At 41.3% G+C, this 14,056-nt stretch overlaps 1 protein-coding gene across 3 annotated transcripts in view; it reads right to left on the bottom strand.

Moving 5' to 3' along the window:
- The window catches only part of CCDC93 (coiled-coil domain containing 93), a 136,291-nt gene that overhangs the window by 45,902 nt on the left and 76,333 nt on the right, over positions 1–14,056 (bottom strand). For all 3 annotated transcript variants that reach the window (XR_005218914.1, XR_005218913.1, XM_037850246.1), the window contains exon 12: positions 2,660–2,776. Coding sequence is in view for 1 of the 3 variants with exons in the window: in XM_037850246.1 (XP_037706174.1) it covers positions 2,660–2,776 (117 nt within the window). In the remaining 2 variants the exon portion in view is untranslated. The remainder of the gene's footprint in view (positions 1–2,659; positions 2,777–14,056) is intronic.

Below are 14,056 nucleotides of genomic sequence, written 5' to 3'. Positions count from 1 at the left end.
TGCTTAAAGTATTTAAAATTTGATAGAAAATGTGTTCAACATGCTGGCACACAGACACACACACACTCATACATATAGAGTATATACTCTCTCATTATGACTCGCTTATTCAGAGTCCACCAAGAAATGAGTGTGAGGTGGCTGCACAGCACTGGAGGAGGTGGCTGGGGAAGTAGTCCAGGAGAATGGAAAGAGCTGGGATTGATGCTCCAGAGGCCTGGATTCTTAGGCAGAAGGCTTGCTGTTCTCCGCCTATGTGACTTCTGGGAGGCAGAATCACAGAGTATTTATTAGGAGGGAAAGGAATTCTGGAGCCCAGTGAGCAACCTTTGGGAGAAGGGCAAATTTAGGATAGCAACAAAATTTAGTGACTGCGATTTTTGGAGATAGGACATTCCAAATTAAAGTGGATTTACTGATTTGCCTGGAAAAAATGCATAGTCTTACAGCTCAAATTATACTGTTTTTGAGAAAAAAAGTTCATGAAAATGTTGAGGCTGCTTTTTTTAAATTGCAATGACATACATAAGACATAAAATGTGTCATTTTAACCATTTTTAAGTGTACAATTCCATGGCATTAATTACATTTACAATGTCCATTATCAAAATGATGCTGCTTTTTAATCTTTAAAAAAATCAGTATCTAGGCTTATTTGACAAACATTCTAATCTTTATTCCTTTCATTTGCACAGAAAGTGCATTCCTGTTCATATTTTCCTTTTATCCTTGAAGCACCCACTCTAGGCACACATTTACCATCATCTGAGACCCTAACTTGGGGGGTCATCCTGGGTGAGTCTCCCCCACCCCACCTCATTTCCTCATCTAGTTGGTCTCGGCACGTGGCCAGGGGTTACTGCATATGCTGTTCTCCTTTAATAATGACACTGACTACAGGATAATGAGAGGTACCCTTTCCTGAGAGCCTGCTATGTTAGGCAGTATGAAAAAAAAAAAATAGGTTCATGTTAAACACAGAGAGGACTGTCCTTTCAGTGGGCTAAGAACGTGCCAGGACTACCATTTGGAATGAGGTGTTTGCATTCCTTCCCCCTAAGTTTAGATGGCAGGAAAAAGTAAATAACGACTCTTGCTGAGTCTCTCTTGACTCATGCCCTATGGTGAGTTCTTTTTGAAATCAATCACTTTCACATTCTTATCACCCATAAGGGGCAGCAGTGGAGATGATACTCTCCGAGCAGAGAGCTCATTAAAAGTCTAAACAAACGACCAAGTAGAAACCTAATCACAGTCAATCTTTCCATCTTTATTTGCTTATAATTTACACCATTCTGGTAAAACCAACTTATTGTTTGTTCAACTATGACAATCTCTAATAGAAAAAATTCAAACAAAAGGTTGAGCAGGACCATTTGATATATTATTCTTTTGAATATGTGGGGCCTGAAAGAATGAGAAACGTACAAGCTCAAAATGCCAACTAGCAGGCATTTTTGGAAAATCAACTGTTATGGGAACTACTTGGTGAACAGTTCTTTAGAAAGCCAGATTCATTCCTTCAATCTTCTGCTACATGTTATTTTTCTAATTAAATCTTGTTGCCAATGCAACGGAAGCATACAACAAACTTTTACTCTTCTAATGACTACTCTTGAGTGAAAGTCTACAGCTTCCTCTGTCTGCTTTCCAGGGAAATTCCATAAAGTTCTTTCCAAAACAGTCCCTCCATCATCAAGTATTGCAGAATATCACCTCCTAAAACTTTCTCAAAAATTATCCGGTTCCCTCCATTTCCCCTACCACCACTAGTCAAAGGCATTAACAGCTCATATTTGGACTACTCCATCAGCCTCCTAACAGCGCTCCCTGAATCCCTTCTTGCCCAAAACAGAAGGGTCTCTGAAGCATGCAAATCGAATCATGCCACTCCCCTGCTTAAGCCCTCCTCTGGCTTCCACTGTCTTTAACGTGACCTGGAAGGTCCCACGTGACCAAATGCCTCATTCGTGATTCTCCAGCCACAGAAAGACTCTGCCCTGTGCCCCTTCTCTCCTAGATCTCTGTTTATGCTGTTCCATGAGTCCAATCTGCATCTCCCACACCCAAGTCTCCCTGGACTTCTGGCCCAGCCACTCCCGTGCATCTTTCCAGTCCTGTCCTCTGTGACTCTGTTCTCCCTCACAGTTACTCTCGCAGCTCCTCAATTTTGCCTTCAGGCACATATCCTACTTAGTGTATGTCTCCCCATTAGACTGTCAGGTCCTTGGGAGTGGGGATCACAACTTGTTCCCATTCATCCCTGTAGCCTAGTTCAGTGCACAGTAGGATTCAGTAAATATTTGTGAATTAATAAATGCTATTCGTGTCCCATGATCTTTTTCTGTAATAGAGAGTGGCAAACTTTTTCTGCAAAGGACCAGACAGTAAGTATTTTAGGCTTTGCAGGCCTTATGGTCTCTGTTGCAACTACTCAACTTTGCCATTATAGACAGAGAGCAGATACAGATGATTTGTAAACAACAGGTATGCACGTTTCCCAATAAAACTTCACTTATAAGGGCAGCAGTGTGCCAACCCCTGTTCTAGAACCTCCTTCAGCTATTCCATGAAGATCTTAATGTCTTGCACAATTTCTCCCTTCTGTGAAGAACACTTCCATTTTACTTAAATGAAATCATAAAAAGAAAACACCAACCTCTTCCAGATGCTTGGTCTTCTGCAGAATCTGCTTATTTAAAGAAATGACTTTCCGTCGATGCAGCTGGGAGGCTCCTAATTTTTCTGGACTTTCTTCAGCTGATAGCTCGGACTGCTGTGGGCAAAAGGGAGGGCAAACCCAAAGGACTTAATTAGTCTACCTCAGTTCATGTAAGACTGACTCATCCCTGCTCAGTGTGGGCAGAGCACCAAAGGAAAGCCATCACAACTAAGCCAGGGCAGCTACACAGCCCCGTGCAAAACACAGGTCCAGGGCAAGAGATTTTGACACAATGACCAAAATCTCTATCAAAAGAATGTGCATTCCTGGCAGAGGAAACAGCATGTGCAAACACACAGGAATATATAACTGTGATTATATTGCTATCATATAGGCAATAGGGCACTTTTAAAGGGTCTTAAATAAGGGAATACGATGGTTGTATCAGCATTTTCATATGGCCATTGTGGAGTTTTCACGAATGATGAATCGATTCCTTTACCTCAAAGTATTATAAGCACATGGCTACAATGTTCAGCCATTCAGAAGCACTCATAATGAAAAGCAATGGTCTCACCTCCATTTCTCCCCACCCACAGGCCCATTATTTTTTAACCATTTCTGATTTATGTGCTTCTGGTAATAACAGAGGATAGATTTGAGAGGGATAACAATTGCTGAGAGAAAGCAAGTAGGAAATTTCTGAAATTGTGTAAATGAGGAGGGAATGGAGAAAGAAGGTGGGACAGGATGTAGAAATTGTCAAGATTGGAAGGGGATAAAGGAAAGGTTTCTGGATGCAGAGACAGGTGAATGCAGCAATATTTTCCAGGAGAGGGAATGGCCATTAATGAAAAAACAAAAAAGAAGGAAACATCTTGGTGTAGATTCTGAATACAAACACTTGTCTCAAGACCAGAGGAAAAGTCTCAGGGCAAAGAAATGAGAAAGCTAACCCAGTTGCAGTAAGTGTCCTTAGAATGTTTCTCGGATGATTATAGATACACCTTTTCAAAATAGTCAAATATCCATTATAACCACATTTACTTTTTACTGAAAGTACCCCAATTCCAAACTAATCACTGATTTCAAAACCAAGTCCAACAAAACTGGGCATTTACTTTTCCCTGTGTGTGTTAACAGTGACCATGGCTTGAAGGTCTGGAGACGGGATGGGAGAGTGAGGAGCAGTGGTCACAGTCGCCATTTATTTCGGTTAAGGACTTCCCTGAATAATTCAGCAGCATTGTTAAGAGATGATGAGTTTTTGCTGCTTAACAACTCGGGAGGTGGGAAGCAACCAGCAGGGAATGGGCTGCATAAAACGGTAAGGAACATCATCTTCTATCTCCTGGGACGGAAGGCCATTAAGGAAATAGAAAAACTAAGCGTTTGTATTGCAACATGATAGCCTTGAGAGCTGGGACTTTGTCAAATGACAACTAGCATACTCCTACTTGTCAGGATTTCTGGGAGTTGGAGTTAACTTTTTTTAAAAAAATACAATTAATTTAGCACATACCAAGATACCCAAAACGAACAGTGTGGGGAAGGAGAAACTGTTTCTGGAAATTATTTGAAAGTGTAAAAAGAGTAGAGGAAAAGACCACCCCACCCCCATCTCTAAATCACTTGTCAGCAACAGAATTACAATTAACTAATTCTATATCCTCTACTTTGGCCCAATCACCCTAAAGTATGTTGTTAATTTGGTCATTTTTGTCTGCCATAGATTTAACAGTTTTTTTCTTATACCTCATTTCTGCTTTGTGTTTTAACATCCAACTTAGATTCCTTGACACTGACTTCCATTGGTAACAGAATTACATAGCTTTCTTTTTCATGATTTATTTGCATTTGAAACAGAATTCCCCAGTCACTGGTACTACCCCACCAGTATATCTGATGTCAGGATTACCCTTGAGTATCCGGACAATGGGCAGGTAGGCTGTGGAGGACTCAGTGTCACCCAGCACCCAGGCTTCCTCTAGTACGCAGGGGCTGAGTGCACCCTCGTTCAATTCTGTTCTACAGTTTTGAGGAGGGTTGGATGATGTTACCAACTCCAGGTTTTCCTGCTGATCAACTCAGCATACCTTTATGGCTAAGGGCCCAAGAGAATGAAAACCGCATTCCCTATGCAGCCTCCATGTCTTCTTACTGGTGCACCTGGCACACACACAACTTTTCTTAAAACTCTGACCTTTGCACTTCATTTCCAGGAAATAAAGGAAAACCATTAGCTTGCAGGAAAACCAGTAGCTATCTTGGTATCCAGAAAGAGAACCTCCAAGTGGCTGGCTGGCTGCCTATCAATCTATTCGGTTCACTAAAGCTTCCAGAATGCAATTTACCAGAAATGGGTTGGCTTTTACAATGGGGATTTCTTAACTTATAATTTATAGTTCTTAGGCCATGAAAATGTCCAACTCAAGGCATCAACACGAAGATACCTAGACTCCGAAGACAGGCTGCTGGCATCCAGGACACCTCTGTCACATGGGAAGGCACACAGCCAGCATCTGTGGTCCTTCTCTCCCAAGTTTTGCTGCTGAAAGCTACTAGCTTCTGGCTTCACTGGCTTTCTCTCAGAGCTTCTGTGGGTCCTCTCTTAGCTATTCCCTATGGCTTTTCTCTATGAGCTTCTCTTTATTTCATCTCTCTTACAATGGACTCTAGTAAGTGGATTAAGACCCACCTTGAATGAGGCGGGTCACATCTCAATTTAAATAACCTAATCAAAAGGTCTCACCCACAATAGGTCTGCACCCACGGTAATGGATTAAAAGAACACGGCCTTTTCTGGGGAACATAATAGCTCCAAACCACCACACTATCTATCTAGATCTGAATTTTGTTCCACATGGTTCCTCAGGACCCTTCAGGGTGCTGCGAGGACAAAGCTCTTTCCATAATAACACTAAAGTGTTATTTGCCTTTTTCACTCTCATTCTTTCATGATTATATGGTGGTATTTTCCAGATCTACATTGTGTGTGGTTATGTCATTACACTAATGTTAATATGTAATTGTTTTATTACTGGTGTTTGTAAATGAATTAATACATAAGCCATTAAGTATTCAATGATTTTCAAGAGTATAAAAAGGTCCTAGAACTTAAAATTTTAGAACCACCACTCTAACATAAGGGGCCTGGCTCACTCGGAAATCCTCCTATTGCTGTCCCAGCCTCCTTAGCTAGGGCTCAATAGAGAAGTGGGCACACCAGGGACCATCACTGTGCCAGTGTGGATGTACTATTTCCCCCAAAACGCCATTATCTTTGATGCAATCTTGTGGGAAAAGATGTACTCGTGTTGATTAGACTGGAATTCTTTGATTGAGTGTTTCCACAGAGATGTTGACTCAATCAACTGTGAGTGAAATGTTTGATTGGATAATTTGCATGGAGGTGTTACCCCACCCATTCAGGGTGGGTGTTAACTGGATCCATGGACTTGTATAAAGGAATTCACAGACAGAAGGACCTGAGAGCAACTGAGAGTGACATTTTGAAGAGGAGCGGCAGCTAAGAGAGGACAAAATGCCCCAAGAACAACATTTTGGAGAACTCCATTTTGAAACACAACCTGGAAGCAAGCGGACACCAGCCACGTGCCTTCCCAGCTAACAGAGGTTTTCCGGATACCAATGGCCTTTCTCCAGTGAAGACACTCTATGGTTGATGCCTTACCTTGGACAGTTTATGGCCTTAAGACTGTAACTTTGTAACCAAATAAACCCCCTTTATAAAACCCAATCCATTTTTGGTATTTTGCATTCTGGCAGCATTAGCAAACTGGAACAATCACTTATATAACACCGAGAGGGCTAAGTTCTTTCTTATTCCATCTTCTACTGGAGAGATGATTAAGAGAACTATGCAAACAGAGAGAAAATGTTTGCAAAGCACAGAATCATGAAAGTTTAAGTCACTACATAAATTTCCTACGATGGCCTTTCAAAACACATTCTCTTATGGTGAGGTAACAATTCTCACTGCTTGGTGAGGTCCCTTAAATTTGCATTTGCAATGCATTAATGAACATTAATATCAGGATATTAAAGACTACTTCCACATTTGACATTTTCCCAGTCTAATTAAAATGAATAATATGCACATGAACAGGCCCATAGTACATATTAATTCGTGAGCTCCTCCATCTGCCTTTGAGTCCATAGATGGTGCTTTGGGAAGCTGCTCTGTTTGATGAGAAGTTATTTTTGTACAGATTACATAGTTTATTCTAGAGCTGAATTGAAGACAGTTCTTATCCTAGTGAACAGGAAGCTGACTGCTCTATCTCTTGAACATACCATTTGTTAAGCAATCTCAATTTTTCATTTCTTTCAAATACCCTCCCCAAAGCCAAGAGAACTCAGACAGATGAAGACAGAAACAGGTCCTTAAAGTATTCCTGGCTCATCCCGACGGTCTGTTCACTGCCAGCTGAAGAGACCAAGCTGGATCCTGACAGATGAGACAAAGTTGGACAGATGGGGAAGGCTTTACGCTAAATCTGTGACAGAGAAAAATTTAAATCCTTGGGGCATCTTAACTGCAGAATCTCTCAAAGAATGCCAACCCATCTTTAAATACAAATATTCAATCTGTGCTTACATTGCAGTAACTCTGTTCAACAAGTTCAGATTAAGAACGTGTTTTCAAAGCCACAGTGTGGATTAAGATGACTTCTGCTGAAGAGTCAATGTTTTCTCATAGCTGACAGATATTCACAACTGCAATCCTTAGGGGACACAGATTTAAATATCACTCAACCTTAGTACAGTTCAAAATGGTAAACTCCCAGAGAAACAACAGCAACAAAAATGATTTCTTTAGTTAGAACTGTATACTTTTTATAATTGGAAGAAAGCCAAGGGGGTCATCTACATATCAGCCTTATTCCTAATTCAAGAATGTCTCCTCTATCATCCTCTCTCTCCTATAACAAATGGTCACCAAGCTATCAGTGATAAAGGGAACTTTGCCTCGGGAGGGTGCCAGAACTTTCTTCTCTATGCTGAACAGGGGGACTTCAGTTCTGACTCCCTAGGATGAACCCTCAAACTGAAAGCAAACAGACAATAAACAATATTTCTTTAAAAATCTTTAAAAATTTCCATGAGCTAGCAAGAAAGAAAATCCTGGAAGGTAAAAAAGCAAGTGGAAGTGGGAAAGCAGAAAAGTAAGTGTATCACTGAAGTTAGACCTTTTTTTTCTGAGGTTATTTGCCGAAAGCAGGTGACCTCAAGTTTTGATTTTTACAACTCAACAACTGCCATACATAAACCTTGGCACGGGTATAAAGAGGAAAAATTCTACACTGAGATTGTGTAACAAGCCGGCCCTCATGCAGTTCTGCAATCCAAATTCGCATACTATGTGCATGGTCCCCAGAAAACCTCCTCAAGAGTATGTGAAAAAATGGTCCTGGGCAGGGTGCTTGGGCAAAAGCAAAAAAAAAAAAAGTCCTCTCAGGAAATACAGAGCTTCAACCCCAGACCTCAAAATTTTCTAAAGAAAAATTTCCAAGGAATAGGGGCTCACAGTCAAAAATCAAAAACACACCAGGGAGGATCTAAGATGGCGGCATAAAGAGGAGTGGAAGCTAAGCAGTCCCCTGGAACAACTGAAAAAACCCAGAAACAACTAGTAAATAATCCGGAATAACTGCAGGAGGACAAACGTGACCATCCACTCAACATACACTAACCTGAATTAGGAGGAATGCTCGAGATCACAGCATAAAATCTGTAAGTAAGAACTGTGGATCCAAATCGGAAGACCCCTCCCCCACAGCCCAAGCTACAAAGCTTCCTGGTGCCAGAGAGCAGCTTTCTCCCAGTGAGCGAATATAGCTCAACTGAGCTCCAACTGGGGTTTTAATTAGCGAGTGTGAACTGCTCACTACGAGGTACGAATCCCCAACAAGTAGACAGAGGCTTGGGGTGACAACTGACCTTGGAGAGCCGGAGGGTCACCTCGGACTAGCTCTGTTCCTTTTTCAACTCAGTGGAGAAAGCCTCGGCCATTTTCAGTTCCCAGTTCTGTGACCCAGACAGGGGTGTGGCACAGGCAGAGAGAGACCACTGAAATGCTAATGACCTTCCCCTAGGGCATCTATCTTCTCTAAGAGGAAAGGGGTGGGGCCTAGCTCTACCACCTGCCTTTCATTCAGAACTTACACCAGTTAAGAATTATAGGCTAATCTTTGCATCAGGCAGAGAGCACCCCTGCACGGCCCGGAGGCCCAGGGCTTCCCTTGAGGGATGACACGCACTAGTGACGTAGCACAGCCTTCCCTCAGCAGAGGTCCTGGAAGATCACAGCTGAGAAGGGGGGCCCGCTCGGAAAAACCAAGGATGCTACATCAATGCCGGTGGTTTGTGGGTCAGCGACAGAGAAAATCTGGGGCAAAACTGAAATGAAGGCTTAGACTCTTGCAACAGCCTTGAATTTCCAGGAACACCTGGGAGGTCTGAATATTAAAGCAGCCCTGCCTCCCTGACCACCCAGACACACGCACCACGTTCAGAGAGACGGCTCCAAAATCAAACTCAAACTGAGTTCACCAACTGAAACCCACAAAAAATCATTTCCCCACACACCACAGAGACAGAGTTGGGGAGAACTGACTTGAGGGGTATAGGTGACTTGCAGACGCCATCTGCTGGTTAGTTGGAGAAAGTGTATGCCACTAACTTGCATTTCTGAAAAATTAGATTGGTATTTTTTCTTTTACAACTTGAAAGAAGCCTATCAAGCAAAGCAAATGCCAAGAGGCCAAAAACAACAGAAAATCTTAATACATATGATAAAACCAGACGATACGGAAAACCTGATCCCAAACACCCAAATCAAAATATCAGAGGAGACACAGTACTTCGCACAATTAATCAAACAATCACAATTGAGGAATGAAAACATGGCACAGGATATAAAAGACTTGAAGAAGACCATGGAAGAGGATAAAAGGGACATGAAGATGACCCTAGAAGAGCATAAAGAAGAAATTGCAAGATTAAATAAAAAAATAGAAGATCTTATGGAAATAAAAGAAATTGTTGGCCAAATTAAAAAGACTCTGGATACTCATAATACAAGATTAGAGGAAGTTGAACAACGACACAGTGTCCTAGAGGTCCACAGTACAGAAAATGAAAGAACAAAAGAATGGAGAAAAAAATCAAAAAAACTGAAAAGGATCTCAGGGATATGATAGATAAAATAAAACTCATTGGAGTCCCAGAAGGGGAAGAGAAGGGTAAAGGTCTAGAAAGGGTATTCAAAGAAATTGTCGGGGAAAACTTCCCCAACCTTCTACACAATATAAATACACAAAGCATAAATGCCCAGTGAACTCCAAATAGAGTAAATCCAAATAAACCCACTCCAAGACATATTCTGATCAGACTCTCAAATACTGAAGAGAAGGAGCAAGTTCTGAAAGCAGCAAGAGAAAAGCAGTTCACCACATACAAAGGAAACAACATAAGACTAAGTAGTGACTACTCAGTGGCCACCATTGAGGCGAGAAGACAGTGGCATGACATATTTAAAACTCTGAGAGAGAAAAATTTCCAACCAAGAATACTTTATCCAGCAAAACTCTCCTTCAAATTTGAGGGAGAGCTTAAATTTTTCAGACAAACAAATGCTGAGAGATTTTGCTAATAAAAGACCTGCCCTACTTCAGATACTAAAGAGAGTCCTACCAACAGAGAAACAAAGAAAGGAGAAAGAGATATAGACAATTTTGACAAGACATGTATAGAACCTTACATCCCAAATCACCAGGACACTCATTTTTCTCTAGTGATCACAGATCTTTCTCCAGAATGGACCATATGCTGGGACATAAAACAAGCCTCAATAAATTAAAAAAAAAAACACAACCAATTGAACATATTCAAAGCACAATCTCTGACCACAATGGAATACAAATAGAAGTCAATAATTTTTGAATTGTAACTCCACTATTTACTTTCTACATGATATAAAATACACAAACTCTAATGACAAATCAGTGGTTTTGAACTCAATGTAAAATATGTAATTTCTGACAAAACTATATAAAGGTGGGGGAATGGAAGAGTATAGGTACATAGTTTATGTGTCCTATTGAAATTAAGTTGGTATCAAAGAAAAACAAGATTGTTATGGATTTAAGAGGTTAATTTTAAGCCCCACAGTAAACACAAAGAAATTATCAGAGAATATGACCACAGAGACAAAAAGTAGAGTACGGGTTAAGAGAAATGGGGGAAGGGGCAATGGGGAGTTAAGAAATGAGTGAATGGTTGTTGTTTGAGGTGAAAGAAAATTTCTGGTAATGGATGGTGGGAAGGTGATAGCAGTACAACATTCTAAATGTGATTAATCCCACTAATGGAATGCTAGGGAGGGGGTGGAACGGGAAGATATAGGCTGTATACATGTTTCCACAATTGAGGGAAAAAAAAAAAAAAAAAAAAAGTCTAAATAGATGACAATTGAATGCCAAGGATGACCCTGGATGGGATCTGAGGATGGAGGACAGGAGGCTCAAAGGGACACAGTTGAGACATAAGGAAAAGGAAATATAGAATGTAAGCTTTGTATCATTGTTGAATCTCTTGTACTTCTTAGCTGTGCTTAATGGGATTGCATAAAAGAATGTTCTTGTTCACAGAAATTGTATATGTGAATTATAGTGTTTGTTCAAGGATGTGTGCAGCTAGCTCTCATATTCAGAAGACAGAGCAATAGATGATGGATGATAGGGAGGGAGGGAAAGAAATAGTGGTGTCACAACATGTTAAAGTTAGTGGATCAGGGTATGGGGGGTGGTCAGGGAATGCTGGAGTTCTGTGTATGGGGTTTGTATTGTTTTTGCAACTGTTCCTATAACTTTGAATTTATTTCAAAACAAAATGTAAAAAAAAAAAAAAAAAAAGATGAGTAGGAGACAGTGGCGTGTAATGAAAAGAGCACTGAGCCGGAGAAGTGGAGGCCTGAGTTTTAGTTGCTTCTCTGCCACAAATGCCTTGGGCAATTTCAGGCAAGTCCCTTATTCTCCAAGTCTAGGGGAAAAATCAGAAATAGATCATTCATCACCCACTCAGCAGGCATTTATGGAGCCGCTGCTGTGTGCCAGGTTCTAGGGATTCTAGTGAGTGAAATATGTGGGGTCTCCCTTGCAACCAGACTGTGTAATGGGAGTCAGCTGTGTGTCTACATGAGCTTTGAGCAAGTTCTCTTGCAGACTGCGTCTCATTTCCCAGTGTGTAAACTGGGGATATGAAGATCTGCCTTACAGGCTGCTGTGAAGATGGAATGCTTAACACAGGCACACAGAGCCGTCCCTTGCCTGCAGAAGGCTCTCCATGAGCAGCGGGTGATGCTGGTCAATGGACAACTGCAAAGAACCAGCAATGGGCACAAAATTCCAAGACCAGGGTCACTGTGGAGACCTGCCTCACCCAAGCCACCCAGCCTCTGGCCACTTAGTAGGGAGGTTAATTTAGTTTGAAACATTCATAGTCCTGCTTCAGGACCTCCTTGGTAATTCATGTGGTCGGCAAACGGTGGACTGCACACTCCTGTCTTTCATAGCTTCATCCCAGTCAAAACTACATGAGTTTGATGTTTTAGAAACATTTCTGAAATACACATAGAAATGCATCAATTATTGTAATCATCTGTCTTTGCAGAAGCAAAAGCCTATCAGGGAAACATTTTGACAAATGAAAAAGAGATAGGATAATAGGATTCATGAGAGGTAGAACAAAACTTTCCAAATGAGTGAGTTGAGTAATGGGGGCCGTCAGAGCTCAGGGGGCTCTGATCACTAGACCAAGGCAGGAAGTTCCAGGTGAGCCCAGCAGGGTGGGGGCAGGAGGAGGAGGGGTCTGGCTGGCAGCCCTGAGCCCAGTGAGGGTGCGGTACCCCCAAGTGGGGTACAGGCCCCTGAATGTGAGCCGGACCTTCACCTGATGCTGAGTCCGGAGTCCTGAGGGTAGAGGTGGCTGTGGACGGGGGTTTTCCTGGTCCCCTTCATGATTATGACTCAGTATGCAGGCAATCTCTCCCCCCCCCCAGCCCCTCAAATTCCACCCCTGGTTGAAGAACCAGGCAGAGCCAAGCTAAGACACCACTGGGCAGCAGGTGGGCATGCTCCCTGCCAGCTCCCCACTGGATCTGGAGCCAGGCAGCCCTGAGTTCAAATTCCAGCTCTGCACTTACAAGCTGGGTGATCTTGGGTCCACTTCCTCACTTTTATGAGCCTCATCCTCCACACCTATAAAACTGGAAAAGACTACCTGCCTTGTTCAACATGACATTCCTCTAATGTTTTATATGTGAATGCTCCAATTTTTTTTTAATTTTTATTTTAACAGCTTTAAGCACTAAACAACCCACATTTGACTCTCTGTTTCTGTAAATTTCTCTGTTCCAGACATTACATATGAATGGAGTTATAGAATATGTGGTCTTTTATACTGACTTCTTTCACCTAGAATCATGTTTTCAAGATTCATCCATGTTGTCACATTATCAGAACTTCATTCTTTTGTGGTTGAATAATATTTCATTGTATAGATAGACCACATTTTGTTTATCTGTCCATCAGTTGGTGGACATTTAAGTTTTTTCCACTTTTTGGCTGTTACCAATAAAGCTGCTGTGAACATTCAAAAAATAAAGCACACCAGGGGTAACATATCATGGCAAAAGCCAGCAGAAACAGTCCTCAGAATCAGACGTGCGAAGGCTTTGTCTAAAAATACACTCTTTCCTCCCTGAAGCAATAGAGATTAAGTCTAACCAGTCTTCCAAAAGACAGTTTAATTTATCTCAAAGCATCACAGCTCTTTCACCTTTCCTTTCTATAGCCAGATTCCAGTACCTTTCGCTATTGTGGCTGCTATCCTCTGTACATACCCTTATTTTTAACCACCCTTTTAAAGTACTCCGAATAGTCTAACCACTGCGAGGGGACCCTCCACTTTCCTGATCTACCCTCTGCTTCCATTGATAAGACCCAATATATACTCTTTTCAATATTCTTGACTTACCTAATAAAACCTCTTTTTTTTTTTTTTTTTTTAAACATATTCATGTAACCTTGCTGGATCTAAGGCACTGCTCTGGGTTCCATGGTGAATAACAGAGTACCCTTGTTCAGAATAATTTAACATTTACAAGGAGTGGACAAAATCCAAGGCTGCCCACTTTTGTTCTCCAGGAACTGCTTGCTGTCAAGCCAAATGACATCCTCACCAAATCCTGTACTAGTACAACTTTTTTTTTTTTTTTGGAAATTAATTAAAATAGTTCACATTTATCTTCTTTAAAAAATGAATTTATTAAATTGGGCTCATAATTTCAATCTAAGATATTTCTGAATG

Source organism: Choloepus didactylus, chromosome 9, assembly GCF_015220235.1.
Source record: "Choloepus didactylus isolate mChoDid1 chromosome 9, mChoDid1.pri, whole genome shotgun sequence".
NCBI lineage: Eukaryota > Metazoa > Chordata > Mammalia > Pilosa > Megalonychidae > Choloepus > Choloepus didactylus.
The sequence above is the reverse complement of the archived record's forward strand: the minus strand, read 5'-3'. Positions and strand labels throughout refer to the sequence as shown.